This window comes from Eubalaena glacialis, chromosome 17 (genome assembly GCF_028564815.1).
Source record: "Eubalaena glacialis isolate mEubGla1 chromosome 17, mEubGla1.1.hap2.+ XY, whole genome shotgun sequence".
NCBI classification, from domain to species: domain Eukaryota; kingdom Metazoa; phylum Chordata; class Mammalia; order Artiodactyla; family Balaenidae; genus Eubalaena; species Eubalaena glacialis.
In genome coordinates, this window is record NC_083732.1 from 60,785,931 (window position 1) to 60,811,459 (window position 25,529).

At 35.0% G+C, this 25,529-nt stretch overlaps 1 protein-coding gene and 1 pseudogene across 1 annotated transcript in view; both read left to right on the forward strand.

The window, feature by feature from the left end:
* Positions 1–25,529, forward strand: part of PKHD1L1 (PKHD1 like 1) — a 149,501-nt gene that overhangs the window by 40,957 nt on the left and 83,015 nt on the right. Inside the window, exons 19-32 of the mRNA XM_061171730.1 lie at positions 458–571; positions 2,040–2,189; positions 3,203–3,327; positions 8,144–8,307; positions 9,846–10,018; positions 14,656–14,803; positions 15,320–15,474; positions 17,266–17,388; positions 18,087–18,192; positions 20,453–20,563; positions 21,661–21,825; positions 22,773–22,894; positions 24,629–24,761; positions 25,182–25,377. Of these exons, the coding sequence (XP_061027713.1) occupies positions 458–571; positions 2,040–2,189; positions 3,203–3,327; positions 8,144–8,307; positions 9,846–10,018; positions 14,656–14,803; positions 15,320–15,474; positions 17,266–17,388; positions 18,087–18,192; positions 20,453–20,563; positions 21,661–21,825; positions 22,773–22,894; positions 24,629–24,761; positions 25,182–25,377 (1,985 nt within the window). The remainder of the gene's footprint in view (positions 1–457; positions 572–2,039; positions 2,190–3,202; positions 3,328–8,143; positions 8,308–9,845; positions 10,019–14,655; positions 14,804–15,319; positions 15,475–17,265; positions 17,389–18,086; positions 18,193–20,452; positions 20,564–21,660; positions 21,826–22,772; positions 22,895–24,628; positions 24,762–25,181; positions 25,378–25,529) is intronic.
* Positions 5,508–6,829, forward strand: LOC133077433 (suppressor of cytokine signaling 5-like; annotated as a pseudogene).

Genomic DNA, 25,529 nt, shown 5'->3' on the forward strand with positions numbered 1-25,529 from the left:
TATTATTTCTTAAATAATAGTAGCAGATTACAGTATATGTAGCTCTTCTTTTGAGAAACAATGCATTGGAGTATATATTTTTTCCAGTTAATTTTGCATTAATTGGGAAAACCATTTGGAATCTGTTTAATTAGGTGCTAATTCATTTAGGTTTGCCTCATTGCTGTCTTTAAAAAACTACTAAACCAATATGCCTGCCTTATGTAATAACTAAATAAGCTAAGATCAGCCAGTTGGATATAACTATTGTCATTCTAAAATAAAAGTCTTGAAACAGTCATTGGATACTGAAATTATCATATATTAACTTGAAATTATTTAGGAAATGACCTCATAATTATGGCTAACATGGGAATTATGAAATTATTTTTTTAATTAATTAGTAGAATTAGTAGTTAAATTAGTAATGTTCTAACTCTTCATAAAGAAGTTACTAAAGCTCATATTGTTAATTTAGTTTCAGGCAGCAGTGGAAGAAATGGTTAGCGCTAAGTGTCCACCACAAATTGCAAATTTTGAAGAAGGATTTGTTGTGAAATACTTCAGAGGTTATGAAACTGATTTTAACCTGGTATGGAATATTTAATGAACTGTGAAATGGACCAGATAAGAAATCATATAAATGTTTGGAATTTTGTCATTTTTTGAATTAGCATTAATTCCTTTAACATTTAAAGTCAAGTTGCAAGTATAATTTTGTCATACGTTTATTGGTAAGGTCTGTTCTAGCATCTTCCTGCATTATAAAGTGACTCATTTGTAAAAACACACATGAATTTTCTTAATCAAGAGAAAGTAGGCAAGATGGGTAAATGTGAGATCTATAGGGTTTTTTGTTTGTTTTCTTCATTTAGATGCAGAGTGTATTCTTCTTCCTCATTGGCTTCAGAGAATACCATTTGTAGTAGAGCGTTATATAGTTAATTGATTCCCTTGCTTCTGGTCAGTTAGTACAACGCCTAGTCATTATTTCTTGATGAACTACAAAGATTTTTCTTTGATGTACAATAAATTTAAAATATACTTAACTTCCTAATTCTTATTTTGAAGACTTGAGGAAGCCAGATATTCACCATTTCCAAATGAATACCAGAGGAATAAGAAATATATAGGCTAGTTATTCAATTCAGATCAATACCCCAGAAATAAATGAGTCCTTAAAAATATATATCATGTCATGCTTTATGCAAACAGATTTATTAGTGAAGAAAAGGGAAAATCATTTAATGGGTTACGTTTTCAACTTGTTTCAATAAATATACATGTATTTGGGTTCTTCTATGCTGAATGTAGTACTTGCAACCAAGACAATTGAACAAGTAGTTTCCATTATACTCCTTTCGTACTTCTTCTCCCATCGTCATCATCATCACAACACACATTCTTGGCTACACTTTAGCTTGACTCTTTGAGTTTCCCAGCACCACTCTCTCACGTCCCCACTTCTTTGCACATATTTTACCCTCTCTCTGATGCCCCTTGGCTCCCTTTTCCTTTTAAATTACTCCTGTTTATTCTTAAAGGCAATTCATTTGTTACTTCTCCGAGTCATCTTTTTTGATGCTTTTATGTGAGTTAGATGCCTCCTTTCAGCCTTGGTTTTATAATCCTTGGTTCCTTTGTCCCAAACTGGTAGGCTCCTGTGTGTAGGGATAGGGTTCTTCACTATTTGAACCCTGAAGGTTAAACAAAAAACAAGCAAATGAACAAACAAGCAAAAATGTGGCATGGAATGAACACGAAAAATCATTTGTGGAAGGAGTGAATAAATATCCTTAAGGAGTTCATAGTATAAGGGGAAAGAGAGGACTTGGGAAATAGTCAAATACAGGTACAAGGGATTATATGAATATGTATCTAAATGAGTGTTATAGGATGAGAGCCTTAGACTTTAAAAGAAGAGAGAAAACATTCCAAGTTAAAGCAGTTTGGGAAGCAGTGGGATCTGAGTTGAAACTTGAATGACTTAGGTGAAGATGTTGGGGAGTAAAGCAGGGCAATAAATCATGTTTTCATTTGAAATATTATTGTTTCTGTAGGAGCATATTAATAGAGGGCAAAAGACAGCTGAAACTGATGCTTACTGTGGTCGTTATTCCCTGAAAAACCCAGCTGTTCTTTTTGACTCAGCAGATGTTAAACCAAACAGACTACCATATGGAGACATTTTATTATTTCCTTATAATCAGGTAAGCTCAACAAAATGATATCCTAATTAAATTTGAAAAATACCTTGGTAATAAAATTTCATGAAATTTTAAGACAAGGAAAATTGCTTGTCATGTGAAGTCACATCACGTTGGACAGGCACCATGCTTCGATTCTGTGCTTGTGATTTCCTCGTCTGTTGATTCTCAAAAAAAGAAATTTAAAAAATACGTAGTACCGTTCACATGTATTCTGCTTTATCTTATAATTTCAGAAAAAAAATTATTTGCACACAAATGTAAATACTAAAACAATTTAAAATATATAATCTCCTCATTATTCCTTCATTAATTAAGAAGAAACAAAAATAGATAGCCGTCATAGAGTGATCTTGGGCATCCAATCATGGAAAAGTAAAGGAAGATCACGAGCAGAGGAGATGGCAGTTTTAGGATAGGTATCTAAGACTAGCAATCATAGATTTACCCTGTCTCTTGTTTTAAAATTCTCAACTTGTAACACATGTTCTAAAGTTCTAAGTTCTATATATATCTGGCATTTTTAGGGAGTTGTAGAGCATTAAAATTAGTATTTAATAACTATTGTGTGGTGACATGTCCATCTCTAAATGTTCAGCTGCATTCACATCCTAGTTAATCTACCTGAATGTTTCTCTGTCTTCTCTATGTGTAATGGAGTTTTAAATTCATTGAAGAGTTTAGTTAGAACTGGCCTTAATCCTTATATAGCTCCATGACTAGAGGGAGTGAATTATTTCCATTTTTTTAAGGAAATCATATCTAAGAAAACAATAAAAGAATTAATCATTAATTGTGAGGTCACATCATCTCCTTCCTCTTCTATAAAATCTTCCCCAATTCTTCTGGATCTCATTGTCTGAAATTAATCATTCCTTCCTCTGTGTTCTGATACATTTTGTATAAAAAATGCTCAGTAGATATTTATTGGATTGGATTGAATTCATTTGAATTGCTACAAAACAATTTAATGGTAAGGTATTGTTACTGATTTTTTTTTAATATTTTCTGTGTAGTTATGTTTAGCATACAAAGGATTCTTGGCAAATTATATTGGTCTAAAATTTCAATATCAAGACACAAGCAAGATTACTAGAAGCACTGATACACAATTTACATATAACTTTGCGTATGGAAACAAGTAAGTTACACTATGAATTTGAAATTTTTAAATTATGATATGTAAACTATGAAGGTAAACTTTGTTTGTTTGTTTGTTTTTGAGAAATTGTGTGCACCATGGATCTAACTGCAATTTTTTCTGCCTTCTACATAAGCTTCCTAACAGAGACAGTTGTGCCAAAAATAAATCTATAGATTATGAAAATAAAAAGTGGTCTAGTGTCATCATCACCCATGACCATTTAAAAGACAAAACAGTGGTAAACTTTAGAATTTAAATTATATATTATTAAATCTAATAATGTTTCTAGTTACTGAAGGAAGGTAGAAAGAAACTGCCTTAGCGCAAGATTGTCATTAGACTTTGATCACTGAAAAACAAAATGAATGTGTAAATGGAGAAAATAAAATATTTTGATGAACATACCAAAGTTAAGGAAGAAAAGATATTCTTAAATACTTGGTTTGGTTGCCAAAAGTTAGACACATAAAAATGCAGATAGAGGAATATAAGGCGAGAAACTAAATGAGTCTAGAGAAAGCTGTTTAATGACTATGATTGTCATAACCTCAAGCACAATTTAGTTCTGCAAAATGATTTTTAGTTTTCATTAATTATTATATCTTATGAAATTTGTCAATCTTGACTTTGAATTTTCATATACAATACCCACAAAAATTTTACTTACAATAAAACAATGACGACACATACACACACATACAACTTTTCTATTTCAAAAAGTATTCCTCATAAATTTTAAAGTCATGCTTATTGAAGTGTAATTTACATAATGTCATAATTTACTCTAAGTGCATAATTCAGTAAGTGTGACAAATGTATACAGTTATGTAATCATTACCCCAGTAAAGATATAGAACATTTCCTCTCCACAATTTTAGAAGGTTTTTTTTCATGTAAAGTTTATGTCATAAAATACCCATGGTATGATTTCCATGTCTTCAAAAATATTTCTAATATGTTTCTTTTGTGTTTTTTTTTCTGTCATAGCTACATAAAAAATCTTCTCTATCCTGTATCAATCTATATAGTTTTCATTGTACTTTAATACATATCATTTAAGTTGCTGTCATTCTGTAATATATAGAGAGGACTATTCTATTCTCATCATAGGAGTGGGATTATAAACACTCAGAACTGCCGTGTGTGGAGCAAGTGTGAGGCAGAGTCAGTGCCTCGGCTTAACTATTCAGACAGAAGGGAAGAGAAAATGATCCAAAGTTAGAAATAGAACCAAATGATAACCATAAACAAAACAAAACAAAGATAAGAAATAACGGGTAAGATGATGAGGGAGATTAGAATAACTAGATGGAAAGAAGAGGCAGTTTTTTTCTTTTCTGGCTGCACTGCACGGCTTGTGGGATCTTAGTTCCCCAACCAGGGATCGAACCCATGCTCTCTGCAGTGGAAGCGTGAGTCCTAACCACTAGACCACCAGGGAATTCCTGAAAAGGTGGTGTTGATCGGGGAGTTCGCTTCTGGATGAAGAAACTACTTCCAACTCCGCAATTTCAAGCTTCCTGCTTTCTTGATCATCCCAACACTATATTTTCAAAATGCAGGGACCAGCTTTCATTCCATACCTTTAGAAATGTGTATACTCCAAAACTCATAGAAATATGTTGGACTATAAAGGGAATCTTATTTGTTAAAGGTTTAAACAACTTTTTAGATGGATCCCTCATGAGTTGGGGGAAAGGGGTAAAGTGGGGAGACAACCAGAGTTGGGGCCTGTAGATGCTCCCTTGGAGCTAGGTCCCTGAATTCCATCAGGAGAAAACAAGATGTGCCCACTGGGTCAGTGACAGAAGCAGTGACAGGCGATGGAACAGACAGGTGGGTGGGAGCACACAGAGCCTGTTGGAACTGTGGGACCTGGACATGGGTATCCTTAGATACCTCCTGTGCCCCCAGCCCAGCTTTTTAACCTGAAATTTTTAAAGAAGTTTTGCTAGTGCTTATGGCTTTCTCCCTGAAGAGGTGGAATGACCTTTTGTTAAGGGAAGAAGGGAAGTTATAGTCTTCAGTTTTCAAAATAAAATATTGAATTTGATGCATACCCCTCTGGCATCATATCCTGAGCATATGGCCCTAATGCCCTTCAGATTTTCTGATCAGTTGATAAAGTGAGGGCAACTGGGAGCTGATTTTAAATTTAGGTGTCAGAATGTCTAACCATGAGGTAGGTAGCCATGGTGAAAATGTAGACACCCAAGAGATGTTTGTCAAAGAGAATATATTTAAGAAGAGCCTTTCAAAGAATTCTTCAGGACACGTGAAAATTCTCCCACTGAATATTCCTTAGATTGTTGGAATAAGCATTAAAAGATACTTATTTGTGTTTTACCCCACGAATAAGATCTAGACATGCTTCCACAGGATGTAAAGAAAGAAAAATTTTTTACATACAGAGACAGAAAGTTCATCAGATACTGAAGTTTGGTAAACTTGAAGTGGACTTCAAAGGACAGAGAGCTGAGTGAGCTCTGTGTATGAAGTGGACAGTGTTTGCACGAACTATAAGAAGCTGTTCTCTGAGAAAGTTGCAGGACATCCTTGGGTTTTGTTTTCTAACAAAAACTTAAAACAAGGAGTCAAAACCGATTCCCCACCCACCGCCAATGAAAGAAAAGTAATCTTCCTGAATTAATGCTTTAAAAGAATGTCCTTTTCCTGACAGTTCAGATTTCACCCTCCAGTGGCATCTGATTAAACAGCGTATGGCTCCTGTGTTTGCACTTTGGGCGTGTTTTATACATTTGATCCATCTTTGTTTTCCACAGAAGATGAAGAGGAAGATAGGCAGAAAGAGAGAGAAGCAGAGACAGAGACAGAAAGAGACAGAGGAGTAGTGAAGAAAGTGTTGATTCCCCCTCCCCATGCATAAATAGATCTTTTGAGGCTATTGCACAGTTTAATCCAATATATAAAATGGGATCGAAGTTAGCTCCTGGAATGAATGAAGTGAGTGGGAACAATTCTGCAATTCCCTAGGGTAATTGTTGACTCAGAAGAGGCCACAACTACTCTCTGTTGGCCATCACATAGGAAGAAACAATGCCAGGGGTCAAGACAGTCCTCTCCATGTTAATAGGCAAGGAGCATGGAAAGTCTATGCACAGAATGAACATATCCCACTGCCTCATACCCAGTTTGATTCAAATCGGGTAATCCCGTGATGGATCATTATGAAGCTAAAGTCCTTCTTGAAGGGACATCCCTACATGCCCAAATTGAACTATGGAATCACAATTTTAATTTTGATCACCACCACCTGTATGCATTTCATTCTTCTATTGCAACAGGATTTTGGAAGATTTTACAGATCTCAATTCTTCCATGTTAGTCAAACCATCACTTATCATATCACTAAGTAGGTCCTTCCTTTAGCCTGCAGTTTTTCTGCTGTGCCGTAATCTGAAGATGCCCTACACTTGATGGAACTGATGGGCTTCCTTTACCCTAAATGCTACAAGATCTTTCAACAAGAATATCATGATTTTTAAAAGAGGGTGGTTCTCTGATTAAAAACTATTACCAATCAAGGCGACGTAAACTCTCCTGCTCCTAGCTGGTATTTCTAGACCTGCTTTTATGTAGGTCAGACAGTCTACTTAGATCAATTAGGTGTGTTAGCATTAGTTTATTTTCAGTACATTGTTAGTGTCAAAAAGTGCCATTTTTTCTCAAGCATTGTTCTGTAACCCTCCAAAACCAGTGATGTTTGTAGCTGTAAATCAAGCTTCAAAATCCCAGAAGTAAAATCTGGTTTTCCTTTGGAAAATGGAATTATCTAGCCACAAAAGCACTATGTGCTGTTTAAGTTTTTATATCATTTGTAGTCGCCATTTCTCTTATAAAGGGTCCTGCTTAGTGTACCATTTTTTCTAAGTAGTTTCTAGAACTTCAGAATCATATAATTAGTAGTAGAAGTCTACTTAGAGGCCCAAAATACTTTTTTAATTTAAGGAGCACTTTAACTTAATGTAGTTCTGCATATAATTTTCTAAAATGATGTCAGTCTAAGCTTTGATGCACTAGAGGTGGATCCCATGATGAGTTTGTAAACCATGAAGTTTCAAAATGAGAATAGAAGGTGCCCAAACTAGTCAGTTAATCAGTACAGTGGTAGCTGATGCAAAGATTATTGTTGAACTGTATTTAGTTATTTGAATGGCAGTATTTATCTCTTTATTGCAAACTCTTGTAACCAAATTGCTTATGTAATTTATGAGATTCCAATGCAGTTAATATTTAATGGAAACTCTGAATCTAAATTATATGTTTAGAAGGCACTCTGCAACCATTTGTATCTATAAATCACTTTAGCACCTTTTGTCCCTTAGTTATAGGGGACAATGCAACTCCACTGAGCTCTTCCAGAAGTATTATCAAGCTCCAGTTTTACTTCTTAGTATTGGATTGAAATTGCTGCTCTGTCCCTGGCACCACTAAAATGGTTTGCTTCATTCTTGTGTCTTGTTTCTATATGCTTTCCACCAAGGTGCATGCTCCTTAGTTTACTTACCTGTCACTACAGAATGTTATTTTACATTCCTATGTCTGCTGCCAAGGTTACAAATAAAAGAAAACCTATCTTTTGGATGCAACATTAAACCTTTCACTGCCAATGTAAAGTTTCTGCTTGCTGTCCCTTGTGGCTATTTTTTTGTGCTAATAAAGCTTGCTTATGGTCTTCTTGTGGGAAAAGAAAAACTTTTACTGTTTAAGATTTTAATGCTTTTTATAATGTATTTGTTTACATTGAACATTATAACTGATCTATACACCTAATTAAACAACCGTATTTCAGCTGGACCTACACTTGTATAGACCTTCTGGATCTCATACAAACCAAATACACTGGGACCAGTTTTTCTCTTCAGAGGATTAGTTTGCAGAAAGCATCAGAATCACAGTCTTTCTATGTGGATATTGTATACATTGGACAGACATCTACAATTGCAGCATTGGATGGTATATTGTATCATTTCATATCTAAAACCTAAACCTTCTTTTTTTTTTTTTATAAATTTATTTATTTATTTATTTATTTTTGGGTGTGTTGGGTCTTCGTTTCTGTGCGAGGGCTTTCTCCAGTTCCGGCGAGCGGGGACCACTCTTCATCGCGGTGCGCGGGCCTCATCACTGTCGCGGCCTCTCGTTGCGGAGCACGGGCTCCAGACGCGCAGGCTCAGTAGTCGTGGCTCACGGGCCTAGCCGCTCTGCGGCATGTGGGATCTTCCCAGACCAGGGCTCGAGCCCGTGTCCCCTGCATTGGCAGGCAGATTCTTAACCACTGCGCCACCAGGGAAGCCCAAACCTAAACCTTCTAAACCTACTTTGTACTAAAATCTTATTGTGGATGTTATTTATATTCTGTAGGTTAGATAGAAACATTAATCTCTAAATATTGTCATTCTTTCATCTCAATGATACTGTGGTTTAAATCATATATTTTTTTAATGAATAGGACCAGGTGATTATTCTAAAGATAAATACATCCTTAATGTAAACTTTGTCATTAAAACAGGAATTAGTTTTATAGTCCTGGATTCTGTTTACAGGTAAACTGTGGCAAACATTCTAATTTGGCCTTGTTTGATTTTTGAGAAATCAACTACCAAGATAGAGATCTGTACCTGAAAGGCAACTATTGACATTGACGTCTGTCTAGTAAGAATGAGCTGAAACTTTCCATGGACTTTATTGTGATAATTAGTAAAACTGTAAATGAAAACTTTATTTCTCATAGTTCTAGTATTTTTTTCTAGTTATGTTAATAGACTCATATATGTGAGATATGCTAATAAAATAATAAAACTTAAACTGCAATCTTTTTAAAAATCAGCCTAACTCCAAACAGTCACCTTAATAAGTGACTATTACCATATTTCAGAGGAGTTTTGGAATCCTTTCCTTTGGAACAGTATTCAAGTGCAAGGTCATGATTCAACTAGCTAAAAACTAAATGTTACTGTACTTTTGAGTCACTCTTTTTGAATCCACTATCACCAGACCTACATTGTGATTGGTGGAGCACATAAGACAGCTGATTTGTGCTGAGATAAAGGTTGTGGTTCCTTAAGCAACATTCATTTAGCACCTACCATGTGGCAGGCAATGTGTCTAGTACCAAAGAAAGAGCAGAGGACCAGGCAGTCCTGGTCCTGCCCTCATGGAACACACGTCCTAGTGAGCACCACGTTCAGGGACCTACAACAGAGTAAAACTAACTGGCCCGCAGAAGGCTGCATAGAACCCAGAGCTTGGTGGCTTTTCAGTATTTTGTTTTACCCAGTGAGGCTCATATATCAAAAGACTTTAAAGCTTTATATTCTAGAAGTGAAGGTTTGCCAAGCTTCACAAACTACTTTCCTTAAGGCCTTCTTTCTAAAATTTGATTTTAAACAGCTTATTCCATGACACATGGATATTATTTGATGCTCTTCTTTTTAGCAGCACAAGCTGTGCAATTTTTTCTCCCATTTACTTTGTTTATTTATGTTCTTTAGAAATGCCAAAGAGAAGACTTCCAGCATTAGCAAATAAAGGAATATTTTTAAAGCACTTCCAGGTGAATCAGACCAAAATTAATGGATCAAGTATAACCAACCAATATTCTGTCACCATGACATCATGTAATTGCAGTTATAATATACCCATGATGGCTGTGAGCTTTGGGCAGGTAAGCTTAGAATTTTATGAGTAGCTATTTTCAACTTATGAAACATTAGCCTTGACCTAGTAAACTTAAAACATTTTTTTTTTGTGAAGAACTGACACACAGATTAGATATCTTTTAATAGAACAAGGCAGTTAATCTAAGGATAAAATGAAGATTTAGAGGCTTGTTGAACTTGAGCATGAAAATTCACTTTAAACATTAAAAATTTTTTAACGAAATATATCGATGGGGAAAAAAGCAGGAGGAAATAGCCTTAAGAATCAGCTAGTCAGATTTAAGTAGAGTTTTCTCTGTTGAGGTAAAAGAAAAATTTGTGGGCTCTCCCAATAAAGATCTTTGAACAGAGATTATTGAAAGAAAATTTGAGATTCTGCATATGTTTTACAATTGTTTCTGTTATAAACACCATTTATTTTTTATTTGTATCAAAATTGATACAAGGGGAAAGAGATGGTTTTCCATAATTCCAAAAGGATCTGGACAGTATTTTGTACTGTTTGGGTATAAGATCTGTATTAAATGTTACAATTATGAGGAGTATTCTTACATTTAATTTTTTATAAAAATATACAATTAGTTAATGTAATTTCCTACAACAAACCAAAACCAAGTATAATAAGTTCAAGATTAAAGTTTAAATAATAATTAAATATTATAATTTGAGTCTCACAGAGAACTTTGTGTTAACAGTTTTATGATTAAAAAGACTGAAAAACTATAAGTGTTCCACGAAAATTGCTTTTACCCCATCCAGGCCCAATGTTTTAGTCTTAGTACATTCAAGATAAATGTCTTGTAAATGTTTTTCATTCTCTTAGCTCTCTAACAAAATCTAATAACGTATGTGCACATATGTTAAATGTCCAGATTAATGAATTGTTTTAAAAACTGTAACTTTGAGATAATTGTAGATTTATGTGCAGTTGTAAGAAATAATACATAAATATTCCCATACCCTTCACCCATTATCCCCCAATGGTAACATTTATAACTATAGCATAATAGCACAGCCAGAAAATTGACATTGATACAATTTACCAAACTTATTCAGATGTTACCAGTTCTACATGCTTTCATTTGTGTGTGCCTGCGTATGTGTAGTTCTGTACAATTTTTATTGCATGTGTAGATTCAGCTGACCACCACAGAACAGTTCCATCACAAGGATCCCTCATGATACCCTTTTATGTAGCCACACCCACCTGCCTCCCTTCTGCACAGTCTTATGTCTGGCAACCACTAATGTCTCTATAATTTTGGTATTTAACAATGTTGTGGAAAAGGAATCAGACTTTATATAATCATACTAGTATTTAGCCTTTTGAGATTGGATTTTTTCACTCAGCATAATTCCCTTGAGACCCCTCCAAGTTGTTGTGTGTATCAATAATTTGTTCATTTTTGTTACTGAGTAACATTTAATGGGATGGAGGCACCATAGTCTATTAACCACTTACCCCTTGAAGGACATCTGAGTTGTTTCCAGGTTTTGGGTGTTATGAATAAAGCTGCTATGAACATTTATCTATAGGTTTCCATGTGATGTAAGTTTTCATTTTCTGGGTTAATTGCCCATCAGTGTAATTATGGGTTCATATGGTAAGCACATGTACAGTTTTGTAAGAAACTATCGTACTCTTTACCAAAGTGGCTGCACCATTTTACATTCCCACCAGCAATGTATGAGTGATCCAGTGTCTGCACAAATTTGCCAGCATTTGGCATTATCACTATTTTTTATTCTAGCCATTCTGATGGGGTATATACTGTTAGCTGATTTTGGTGTTAATTTGCATTTCCTAATGGTTAGCCCATATATCCTCTTCTGTGATACCTGTTCATGCCTTTTGCCCATTTTCTAATTGGACTATTTTCCTATTGTTGAGTTTTTAAAGCTCTTTATATATCCTAGATATAAGTCCTTTGTCAGGTATGTGGTTTGCATATATTTTCTCCCAGTCTGTACCTTGCCTTTTCATCATCTTCATAAGGTCTTTCATAGAACAACACTCTTAATGAGATCCAGTTTATCAAGTTTTTCCTTTTATGAATGGTGCTTTTGGTTTCAAGTCAAAGAACTCTACTCTTATCCCTAAATCCTGAATATTTTTCTGTTTTTGTCCTGAAAGTTTTATAGTTATACATTTTACATTTAAGGCCATGATCCATTCTGAGTTAACTTTTGTATAAGATGTGAAGTTTTAGGTCCAGGTTCATTTGTTTGCCTATCCCTCCAGTTGCTCTGGCACCATTTATTGAAAAAACTATCCTTCCTCTGTTGAATTACTTTTGTACCTTTATCAAATGTCAGTTGGGCATATTTGTGTGGCTATATTTCTGGATTCTGTTTTCTGTCCCATTGCTGTATGTGTCCATCCTTCCACCAATACCACACCCTTCTGATCACTGTAGCTATGTAGTGAGCCTTAACATTGGGAAGAGTGATTCCTCTCACTTTACTCTTCTTGTGAAAAATTGTTTTAGCTATTCTAGGTCCTGTGTCTTTCCATATAAATTTTGAAATAGGCTTGTTTATGTCTACAAAAATCTTGCTGGCAATTTGATAAGAATTGCATTTAAACCTATAGATTGCATATAAACCTATAGAGAGAATTGACACCTTTACCATGTTGGGTCTTCCAATCTATGAACACAGTATGTCTCTCCATTTATTTAGGTCTTCTTTGCTTTTTTTTTGTCCAACGTATTTTGGTCTCCTTTGATTACATTTTGCAATTTTGCAATTTCAGGTCAGATTCAGTACATTTTGTTAGATTTATATTTAAGTATTTCATTTTCTTTGAAGCCATTGTAATGGGTCTTGTATTAATTTCAGTTTCTGCATGCTTGTTATTTATACATAAAAATGTGATTGGTTTTTGTGTATTGATCTTGTATCCTGCAATCTTGCTGAAGTCCGTGAATTTTTACAAAGTAAATGCACTCATGTAATCACTACCCAGATAAAGAAAATCATTAGACCACCCCCCCGAAAGCTTTCTTTATGCCTTTTCCTTGTCATTAGATTACTTACCCCACACCCTTAGATAACCACTATTTTGACTTCTACTACCATCAATTAGTTTTGCTTGTTTTTACTCTTTCTTAAAAAATAAATATTAAAAAATATTTATTAAATAGTAAAATATTTATTTATTTATTTATTTCCCTTATTTTTTTGGCTGCATTGGGTCTTAGTTGCAGCACGCCGGATCTTTGTTGAGGCAAGCAGGATCTTTTGTTACAGCCCGAGGTCTCTTCATTGTGGCACTCAGGCTTCTCTCTAGTTTCGGTGCGCGGATTTCTCTCTAGTTGTGGCGCAAGGGCTCCAGGGCACGTGAGCTCTGTAGTTTGCAGCTCGTGGGCTTTCTCTTTGAAGCGCACGAGCTCAATGGTTGTGGCGTGTGGGCTTAGTTGCCCCGTGTCATGTGGGATCCTAGTTCCCCGACTGGGATGGAACCCGCATCCCCTGCATTGGAAGGTGGATTCTTTACCACTGGACCACCAGGGAAGTCCCTGTTTTTACTCTTCATATCAATGAATAATACAGTATGTACTCTTTTGCATCTTCTTTTATTTGATAATGTGAGATTCATGCTGTTGCATATAGCTAGCTATAGTTCGTTCTTTTTCATTGCTGTACAATATTCCATGGTATTAATATACAACCATTTATCCTTTCTATTGATGGGCTTTTGCACTATTTCCAGTTTGGGGTTATTGTAAATAAAGCTGCTCTGAACATTCTTGCATATGTCTTTTGGCACTTACGTTCACTCCTTTATGTGGGCAATAGAGCTTATAATTTTATTTTATTTTATTTATTTATTTAATTTATTTATTAAAAATATTTACTTATTTGCTGCACCCGGTCTTAGTTGCTGCACGTGGGATCTTTGTTGCCGCGTGCAGGATCTTTCATTGGGCATGTGGTATCTAGTCTCCTGACTAGGGATCAAACCCAGGCCCCCTGCATTGAGAGCGTGGAGTCTTAACTGCTGGACCACCAGGGAAGTCCCCTAGAGCTTATAATTTTAAATTCCACAAAATTAGCAGGGATCAGAAGCAGGAGAATATCATCTTCACTCTTAGAGTTACAATCTATGAATTTTTATTGCACATGTTTCTTCTGTCAGTTGACTGACACTCAACATTAGACAGGTATTTCCTGAGTCTGGATCAGTCACTGTATTGATCATATACTTCCTTTTATTGTTAGTTAAGTTTTCAAGCTTCTGAATGTTATTTCTCCAAAAAGCTGTTTAATTTTTTGATAGCCAAGACCGTATCTCATGTTTCTTTGCCTTCCCATTGTGATTAACATTGTACCTTGAACAGAATGCCTGCTCAATAAATATTTGTTCCTTGAGCGATGGTAGGTACACTCTGAATTAATGAGGTATTACTGTGGTTCCAGCTGATTGCTGCACAGATGACTGAGTTGACTTGGGCCTCATTATCACAGCTATATAGGTATGGCCTGTGTTGATTTATGTGACTCTCCTTAATGTTCTGAGGAGTCCTGAATACCTGAGGCTCATTTATGTCATGTCACAGGATTGTATGCCGGTGAAATAGAAATCCGGTTAGCCATTGTTATGTTTAATCATTTTATCAATATTTATTTTGGAAACTAGACAATCACAAACGAGACAGAGAATGAGTCTGTTTACAGAGGAAATAATTGGCCGGGGGAGTCAAAGATTCGTATTCAAAGAGTTCAAGCAGCATCTTCACCTCTAAGTGGCAGCTTTGACATTCACGCTTACGGACATATTCTCAAAGGTATATGAAAAAAGTTCATAACTTTGATCTATGTATCAGTTGGACTGTACTGATCTAGACAACCATCATAAACATTTTGGTGTATTTCTTTTTAATATTATTTCTCTATGTAATTTATAGAGCTGAGATTATATCAGTAATGTAAAACTAAATTGTTCAGAAAAATGACATTTTCACATTTTCTTCATCACCTCACCAGATATACCAGGTTAAATTCCCAAAAGTTTGTTTCTCTTTTACATCCATAGCTTACTGGTTATCTATAAAGTTAACTGATTTTTTTTTAAAAAAGTATTTGAGCCAAGGCTCAATGTCTGAGGTACATTACTCATGTAATTTTTGTTTCTCAGAAATATATAAATTTGTTGCCTAAGTAATATGCAAATTTCATTTTTTCCATATTTGGAGGAGGACTGTTGGTTTACAAGTGATAAAATACATTTCATTTATGTTAAGGGTGGCCATAGGTTTGTGAATTTTTGACTCCCGCTGTTTGCCATCCTTCTGCGAGTGCAGGTATCCCCGCTGCTGTGTCAGCTGCAGATTTGCAGTTTGCTCTCCAGAGTCTAGAAGAAGTGGGACAAGTCTCAGTTACACGAGAGGGAAGCTGTGCTGGATACTCATGGCACATCAAGTGGAGAAGCACATGTGGAAAGCAGAATCTGCTGCAGGTTCCCTTACTTCGCCTGGTTTATGTGTTCGTTGCTTATTTGCACCCTGCCTCATTCCAAAAAGAACTGGAGACTGTGTGTATTTTAAAAATGCAAGCTATAGCCTAAACAGTAATAAAAGGAAACTGAGAAGAAGATTGTTGTAAATTAAGTTGACCAGGCATTCTCTTTCGTGGAGAATAGCTGTTGGTGCTTTATTCCTGATCCCCTATGGGGGAATATGCCGGTTAGAAGACCTTTGACAGGGGCAGGAGGAGCACAGGCAGGGGCAGTCTCAGAACTAAATCTGGGTGTACGTAAGGGGGGCCAAGCATAGTCAGCGTCGCTGTCTATAATTCTACCACTGTGCTCTAGAGCTGTGTTCTAGGGCCTTGGATACTTTTCTGGTTTCAAAGATGACCTTTTCAAGTTCGTAACAGAGACGCACCTTAAGTGCTCATCTAATTACTTTTTGCTTAGAGTGTGGTTGGGGGCAGGGAGGGAAGTCAGGCTCAGAATATGTGACAGAGAAGGGTCTGGAAGAGACTGGGGGCTCAGATATCAAACATGAAAAATATGATGCCTTGTAATGATGGTGAGAGTGTGAGATGCACTCTCACCCTCATGCACTGTTAGTGAGACAGTAAATTAGTATGAGCTTTTGGAAGGATAATTTAATTGTATCTGAATATAGATACCTTATGATTCAGCAGTCTCAGCTGTGTTACTCTCTTCTACTGAAATAATAATACAAATATGAAATGAAATAGGCACAAAGTTAGTCACTGCAGCATTATTTGTAATGCTAAAACCTAGAAACCTAAATTCCCATCAATAGAAAAATGGTTGTTAAAATGATACAAACGGTGGAAATAAATACAGAACTCTACTCATAAAACCATTTTGGAAAAAACAGAGGTGCTGGGGGACAGGAGGTTCACAAAAAGGTATATAAACAATAAACATAGCATATAATGTACCATACGTAGATTGTATGGATGTCATAAAGATATGGGGGTTATTTTAAGGAAACACATGGCCAGAAACTAGAATAAGAGAATTCTGCAACTGAGACAGCTCTAGTGACTGATCTCCTCTTGGTCCTCTGCTGGTGTCTGCACACCTACTCCCTTCACTCTTTCCTGACCAGTCTCCTCTGCTTTATTCATCATTTCTGCTCCTGGTCACTTTGGCTCCCACAGGCCCAGCATGGAGACTCCTGTCTCTTTGCTAGACCCTGTAAGCATCTGAAGGCTACCATATTGGCAGTCCGATTTTGGAATGACCAAATTATACATATTGATCTGATTTGGTTTCATTTTTACCATTGGCAGAAAATATAACTCCATGAGTGGATGAAAAACCAAGAGTAGTTTTGGTAGAGACCAATAATGCTAAAGGGGAAAAGTTGACTCTCGGGTGGAAAGAGGACTACATTTTTCAATTATTTAAGAATCATTTATCAAAATGGTCATATTCAGAAAGAGCATAGAATATTTTGAAAAAATCAAATTAAGTAAATTCATGTTCCTTAGACATATTTTATCCTAAATATTCAAGTTAATTTTAGTCATTTAATTCAAGTTATAATTGATGCAATATATGATACTGCAATGATGTTATCAGTTTTTTTCTTGGGTAGATTATGATCATTTTTGAAGAGGCTTCTTTTTCAAAAATGTGATTAAATGGCTTTGAATTTTTTTCATCCTTTGGCTTTTCACTTTTAACCATGCTTAAACTTAAAAAGAAAAACTACTGTGATCATATTTATTATAACCTTTCTAGTAAAATAATCTCGTCTAAAAATAGATCAATGATTCCAACATTTTTGGAGAAAAGGCTAACGTGATGGTTACAAGGATAAAGGAAGGTGGCTTATTCAGACAGCGCATACTGGGAGACCTACTTCGTACACCCAGCAAACAGCCACAGGTATTTTTGAAAGTTGCCTCGTGATGTAATTTTAAATGTATAACTATTTTGTAATACATTAAAGACCTGGTAAAACAGAAGAGATAACATCTTTATTTTTCATGTGACTATTTGTTAACAGATGATCAACTCAATGATATTATTTTGTGACTTTTGGGAAAATTATCTTCCTTATGATAAAAGAATGGATTTTAAGCTCTACTGTTAGTATTTGAAAATATATTCTTTCATTTAATCTTTATAGTAACTCTGTAAAGTAATTATTAATGTTACCACTTACTGATGAGGAAATTAAATTGTATGGAGTTTAGGTGACTTTCCCAAGAGCAACCTTTATTTTTCTTAATAGCACTTATCACCCCCAGGGCATAATGTGCATTTTCTTTTTTTTGTAAGTTTATAGCCTTATGCAAGGCTCTCTGTCCTACCTCCACTAGAATATAAGTTCAGTAGCAGCAGGAATGTCATCTGTTTTGTTAAATGTGCTTGATACGTTTACAACTGTGCCTGACGTATAATGGACACATTTGCTGAATGACTCAATGAAGTGTCAAAACAGAAAAAGTATAAATAGAATAGACTAATTTTTGGAAACCAACAAACCAGCAAACAAGCAAATTTCCATTATTTTTCTAAATCCTATGCATAGTCTATTTAACCATGCTACCCTTGTTACCTCTGTGTTTCTTTATTTGAAGGTCGAAGTCTATGTTAATGAAATCCCAGCTAAATGTTCAGGTGACTGTGGGTTTACATGGGATCCCACAACTACTCCTCAAGTCTGGGCCATAAGCCCTTCCCAAGGTAATCTCTTGCTTTCGAACTTGGAGTATGGGGTGGAAGACAATTAGCAAACATGTAAACTCTGATAATGATTTTTTTATATTCTAACTAAGGCAAGCAGACAGTTCTACATGGTGAAAAAAAATCTATTAGATCAGAAAGCTATGGAAAGATCATTAATTATCTTTGCAAAAAGTATCAGTGTTGAAGTTGGACTCACTAGTATTCTGCTTCTCCAGTTTCACCAACTTCTAGGAGATATAGTAATAAAAGGCCAGTAACAAGAGAGCTGCTGTTTAGTAAAAGAAAACAATTAGGTCCTAGATTTGAGAATAAGAGATAGAAAAATTATTGCCGAGAACTCAGTCTAGGGGGACACATTGTAAAATACCTTCATAGTATGTGATTGCTTTAAAAAAAAAACAAAAACAAAAAACCAGATTATATTATGTCTGAACTCCCAAGGATTGAAGTAAACAGCATGACCAAGGATTGTAAGGGGTGGCTTTTTTTCAGTCAGAAAGGTAAGCTCAAATACTATAATCATATATTTAGTCTTGTTGGCTAGTAGGAAAATTCACCTGCTAATTATAAATCAGCAAACAAAAAGAAAAAACCCATTGAAATCTTTAAAATAGCACAACTTTGTGTTGAAAGAATATAGTCTTCAGATTTTTTTAAAATTATAGTTCTCTCTAAGCACCATGCTCAGTGCTGGTCCCCTACGAAATTCCCCAGAGGCAATCACAATAATTAATTTTGTGTGTATTCTTCCATGCCATTTTAAATACCTTTTGTGTATAACACACATCTGGTAATTTTGCCAGTTTTTTAAGTTTACAAACGAGCTATTACATTGTAAATATCATGTGCATCTTTTGTCATTCAGCATTCATTTTGAGAAATATTTATATGGTTTTATGTATATCTAATTCATCACTAAAATACTTCATGGATACACCAATTTATTTGTTCTTCTGTTGATGGACATTTACATCATTTACAAGTTTTTTGTTTTTACACATGACTGTATTGAGCTTTCTTGTACAAATCTACTATAACATACATGCTAGAGCTTCTTTAGGGTTTATACCTACATGTGGATTAATGGGTATATGTGTATTCAGTTCATTAGGTGACCAAATTGCTCTCCAAAGTGGCTGTACCTCCAGTGGGTATGAGAGCACCATATTCCCCACATCTTTGCCAACACTTCATATTATGAGTTTCTAATTTTGGTCAATCTGATGAGTGTAAGAAGTTATCTCATCATTGCTTTAATGTTGTCTATTCCCTGATTAGTAATGCACAGGAATATCTTCTTGTATGTTTCTTGGACATTTAGATTATTTCTTCTTCTGCAAATTGCTTGTTAACATCTTTTATCCATTTATCAGATTGTCTTTTTTCTATCAGCTTGCACTGTATATTGTATATTATGTTTGCTGATCCTTTGCACACATCTTCTCCCAGTATTTCACTTATGATTTTCTTTAGTATCTTGTTCATGGAAACGTTTAAATCACTGATTTATTTTAATTTATATATCTTTTCCTTTATGGATAACCATGGCTTTTTGTATCTTATTTAAGAAATCCATCTCTACATTAACGTCATTAAGGTATTCGGTTATGTTTTCTTCTAAAATTTTGAAGTTTTGTTTTTCATTCTTAGCTATTTAAATCCATTTATAATTTGTGTTGTGTGTGATGTTATATGAGTCGGGTGACCGTGTCATTTATCGATCAAATCTGGATACCTTTAAGAGTGAATGGAGAATATTCAGTATAGGATGCTGGGCCAGCAAGTATAAACCTGGAATAGCCCAGGCACTTTAGGATGGGTATCATCCCAGATAAAGTAATCATATCCTGTTTCAAATGGAAAGTGTCTACTACACTTATTGTACAGTTTATTCTTTTCTCAGGAGTTTGTGGTGGCGGTTCTGTCCTAGTCTAAGTTACCATATGGAAATGTCTGTTTAATTTCTTTGTCATATGAATGATTTTCCTTTCCTTACAACATTCTATACTTAGTCAGATAATTCTTTCCACTAATCTCTATAAACACACAGATTCAAAACACGAAGCACTGTGCAGTAATTCAATGGAAAAAAAGTACCATTGCTAAATAAATGTCTTTTTTCCCTGCTTGCTTATAGGCTTATTGTTTATATCTTTTAGAAGATAGGCTCACTTTTCTCTGAGAAATACCTGATTTCATAACAACAGATTCTATGTTTTGTCATTTTAATATTGTTATTTAAATTTATCCTTTTCAGGGTCCTATGAAGAAAGCACAATTCTAACCGTATCAGGCTCGGGATTTTCTCCTAGTTCAACTGTATCGGTCTCAGTTGGACCAGCAGCTTGCTCTCTTCTTTCTGTGAATGGTAGATTCTTTTAAAATCATTATTTTTGAGTCTAATTGTTTTTCTGTAAGAGAAAGTAGAATCAAAGAGCAGTGTTACAATAGTGATTTTCCTATAGCGTACCTTTGGGGTTATGAAATTGGCAAACTGCTCTGGATAAATACCTTATCTTTTTAATCTTTGGTTATGACCACAGACTAATTCTTTCACTGTGGTACAGTGTCTTTATCCTATAACAATTGATTTTTGTTCTTTTTCCTCATAAAGTGATTACATGAAATCTTTCCTTCTTTAGTGTGTCTCTGGGACACAAAAATACATGAATTGCAGCTCTGATATTCCATGGTCCCCTCTGTCCATGCTTTGAAAATGCCTCATTAGTCATAGCAAGAGGACATAGCCATCTTCCTGGACTTCTAGTCCAAACTTCATAGTCCTCTATGTATTAATGTAGAATTTAAAGATCATATTTTCTGTTTATGAAAAAGTGAGGACCATAATTATTTGTGTCCCTAAAAATTCTCTTTCATAATCCTAGGTATTTTTATTCATTTTAATAAGTTGGAATTACATAAGCAAATTCACCTTCCATATCATTTAAGTTGTTTTTAATTTACATCTTCTATGCATTCTTGAGATCTAATAGTCAGTATTGCATCTGTATTATAAGTGCACATATGCTGTTCTAAATGAAGTGAAGAATGTTTTTCACTTAGTTTTTATCAGTTTTCTTGTTGAAACCTAATATTTTACTCAGTTTGGGACATAAACAATATATTGGACCAAAGTTTTTAGAATTATTCATATAAATGATCTTATAGGTTAGGATTTAAAATTCTTCTTATAGTAACTTTTTTGCCACAGTGGAGTACTCAGGAGCAAATTGTTTACTCCACTTTCATTATTATTTTACCTTACTCTTTTCTAGCCCTGTCTGATTCCTAACATGAGGTAGTTCGTAAAGGTTTTCCTCCCATTAATATATGAGTAGTCTTCCTTAGATATATTTCTTGGAGTATAAAAATGAAGGCCACTGTTTATATTTGCAAATATAAAATTTCAGTGATTTTATCTAACAAAAGCATTTCTTGACCATTTTCTTCTTCTTTTATCACAAGAAAATGAGATCAACTGCCAGATTCTGAATGGAAGTGCTGGACGTTTCCCAGTTGCTGTGTCCATAGGTGATGTTGGACTAGCACAGAATACAGAGGAGGAGGAGTTACACTTCATTTATCAGAGTCAGATCTCACACATCTGGCCTGCTTCTGGAAGCCTAGCAGGTAATAGTTAATTGTTCCAAACAAAGAAAATTGCATACATTTCCATCATTTCATTGAACTCTCTCTAGACCAGGGTGAAGGGAGAGGACTCCAAAGCTTCCTCATATAGAACAAAGGAGACTCCTCTTTTAGAAGGCACAGTGATTCCGTGGGTAACTAATTCTTTTCTTATGAAGCACAAGGCAGGGTGACTGCTTCTACTTACATCTTAGGTTATTGAATTAATATCATCAATTATTACATGTGTCTATAACAAGCTCATTAATTATGTCAAGATAAGATTTATTAGTTATTATTCTGCTTACCAGCTGCTCCATTTATAATCACAGTCTCAGTGGAGCTACTAGACCCAGAAAAAGTTCCAGAAACAAATCAGGGAAAGGGGTGCTGACGCAGAAGATGGAAAGAAAATAACACATTTTTCCTGTCCTGCTTCATTTCCTTTGTGTTTTGTTTGTTTGTTTGACCATGCTTAATTGTGGATTTTGTGCTTTGGCCTTGATCTTTTTGGTGTGTTCTGTTTTTATATTTTATGTTATTTTTATTTTGTTGGGATTTTTTCATAGTTTTTCTTTTACTTAAAAGTATTAAAATTTGGGATTTTGTATGAGTCTTAATTCACTCTCATTTCCCACTGGTTGAGTAAATAGAAATAGCATAATTTCTCTTTAGGATGAAGACACAAAAACAAATGTTAGTTGCAAATCTGTGTTATTTCATTAAATCACTTAGCCCAGCCCCTTTACGGCTCCAGACTCCAGAGCTCAGACTCGGGTATGTGGTGATGATTCTATATATCTCGAGGCTGGTCCTTGATCTATTTGCCAACCTGTCTCTTGGATGATTAGACAATTCTTGAATGATGTTAGATGACTGCCAAAGTGTCTTTTTGTTATAGTTAATCTAATGTGTTTTTGTTGTCTGATTTTGTGTTTTTACTTATGAAGGTGGTACTCTTCTGACTCTATCTGGATCTGGCTTTAATGAAAATTCAAAGGTATTAGTCGGAAATGAAACCTGCAATGTAATTGAAGGGGATTTGAATAAGATAACCTGCAGAACACCAAAAGTAAGGCATCTGATTTCAGTCATTTTTCTTCTAAGTCTGAAATTGTATGAATTAAGGAACATCTCAGTAAAGGGTTAAACAAATGCCTTATTTACCTAGCAAGTGCAGACGTTCAGTTATGCTGTTTAACAATTATTTCTTCAACACTTTTTGCCGAGATCCGAATACAAAATATTATCTTCCACATTCTAGATACTTAACATCATTAAGGAAGACATACATATAAACCAATGTTAAATAGTGTGTTCCATTTGAAATGATAGAAGTAGACACAAAATGAAGATAAAATACAGTGGGGAGAGGGTGTCAGGAAGAGTTTCATGGAGAAGTTGATGTCCTATCAGAGGTGGAAGGATGATGAATGGGAGTTGACAAGGTAAATCCAAGGATGAGAAAAATATAGCAGTAATAAATAGTCTAAAAAATTCAAGGAAGCCATTCTAGACATTTTGGGGTTTTTTTAAGGAATATATATTTTAAATATGTTAACGTTTCAGTTTGTTGGCAAAACACACACAGTGTAAAGTTTCCCATGGAATATTACATCTTAGGACCCGTCATTGTTCTTTATTTTTTAAAATAGTGTTTAAATTTAAACCAAGGCTCTGTTTTACTTACTATGTGCAAAAGGAGTGAATTCAGTCACTAATATTTAAAAACGTAGTAGATTAAGTGTGGGAATTATTATGTAGTTGATGTAGGAAAAGTGAATTTGAGCATGTGTTGGACTGAATGATGGAGATGAGAATCTGGGGGATATAGTAAATTAAAGCTTTGTTTAAATTATGTCATTCAATTAAACACTGAGTGTGCACTAAGTACTAGATGCTAGGAAAACGATTTTTCCTAATTGGGAATTGTATAGGTGCTGTATTGTTGAAAGCACCAAATATTTTTCTTAGGTTTTAGTCTTGGATTCTGGAGCTATGTCAGCAAAGTATATAATAATGTCGTTTGTCCATGAAGAGGAATAAAAATTACATTCAAGCCTATTTTAAGAGCAAAAAACTCAAAACTTTAAGTATCGTATGCTTTATTAATTAGAGAATCACTTGTCCAGTGACTTCCCTGGTGGCACAGTGGTTAAGAATCCACCTGCGAATGCAGGGGACACGGGTTCAAGCCCTGGTCGGGGAAGATCCCACATGCCGCGGAGCAACTAAGCCCATGCGCCACAACTACTGAGCCTGTGCTCTAGAGCCCGCAAGCCACAACTACTGAAGCCCGTGCTCCTAGAACCCGTGCTCCACACAAGAGAAGCCACCGCAATGAGAAGCCCGCTCACCGCAACAGAGAGTAGCCCCCCCACTTGCTGCAACTAGAGAAAGCCTGCGCGCAGCAAGGAAGACCCAATGCAGCCATAAGTAAATAAATAAATAAATATATATATTAAAAAAAAAAAAAAGAGAGAGAGAGAGAGATTCACTTGTTCAGAACATCTGAACTATATTGCAGAACCCTGGGAAATCTGATACTATAGATGCATTTGAATTGATCATAGGTACCCACAAAACCACTGTATCATATAGCTTTATCTAAAGAATTCAAACATGCAACCTACATTTGATACCACAACTTTCTAAATATCTGATAGTTAACTCTGATTCATGACTTTGAGAAAAAAACTTCTTTGGAAGTTTATTTTGAATAATTCTATTTGTTTTTAGCCATTGAATTTCTGTATCTCAACATCTAATATTTTCTAATTGTTTTATATTTTTCCTCTTATTTCAGAGAATTGAGGGTACAGTTGATATATCAGTTATTACCAGTGGATTTCAAGCCATGGCAAAGAATGCTTATAGCTATAATTGTTTACAGACTCCAGTTATAACTGATTTTAGTCCCAAAGTACGGACAATACTGGGTAAGAAATTCTTCAATAAGATTAGTCATTTGATATATATGTATGTGTATACCATTTCTAAAAAGGCTTTTGAAGCAGTTTCTCTGCAGTTGTGTTTCTTAAAGCAAAACCTGTCACAGGTTTTCTTTTTTAACCATAAATTGGTCTGTTTATTATATCACTTTGAACATGTGCAATAATAAGAAAAATATTAATTTTTAAAGTTCTTTGCCATATTTTTCCCTGTTAAACAATTAAACATGAATTTTATCTCCATGTGGCAGCTATCAACTCTTTCATTGATTTTCTTTTACCTCTGAAAGTGTTAGGATTTCCTAAATCCAATGAAACATAAGAGATGAGTTGGTTGACTTAATATTCAAATTTTGCACTAGATAATACATTGACTCTTTTTGTAAAACTTTTCTTTTAAAATAATAGGAGAAGTTAATTTAACAATTAAGGGTTATAACTTTGGAAATGAACTCACACAAAACATGGAGGTCTATGTTGGAGGAAAATCCTGCCAGGTCCTTCACTGGAACTTCACAGATATTAGATGCCTTTTGCCCAAGTTGTCTCCTGGAAAACATGATATCTGTGTAGAAGTCAGAAACTGGGGTTTTGCGTCAACAAGGTATGGTAATGACCATAAACTTTGAGAGTTGTGGAACACGTGGTGCTAATATATTGAGATAGGAAGAGAAATAGTCATTAACCTTATAATATTTTAGTTGCTCTTTCACCTTTCTACAATTCCTTTTGCAAAAGATTCTGAAAATATCTCAT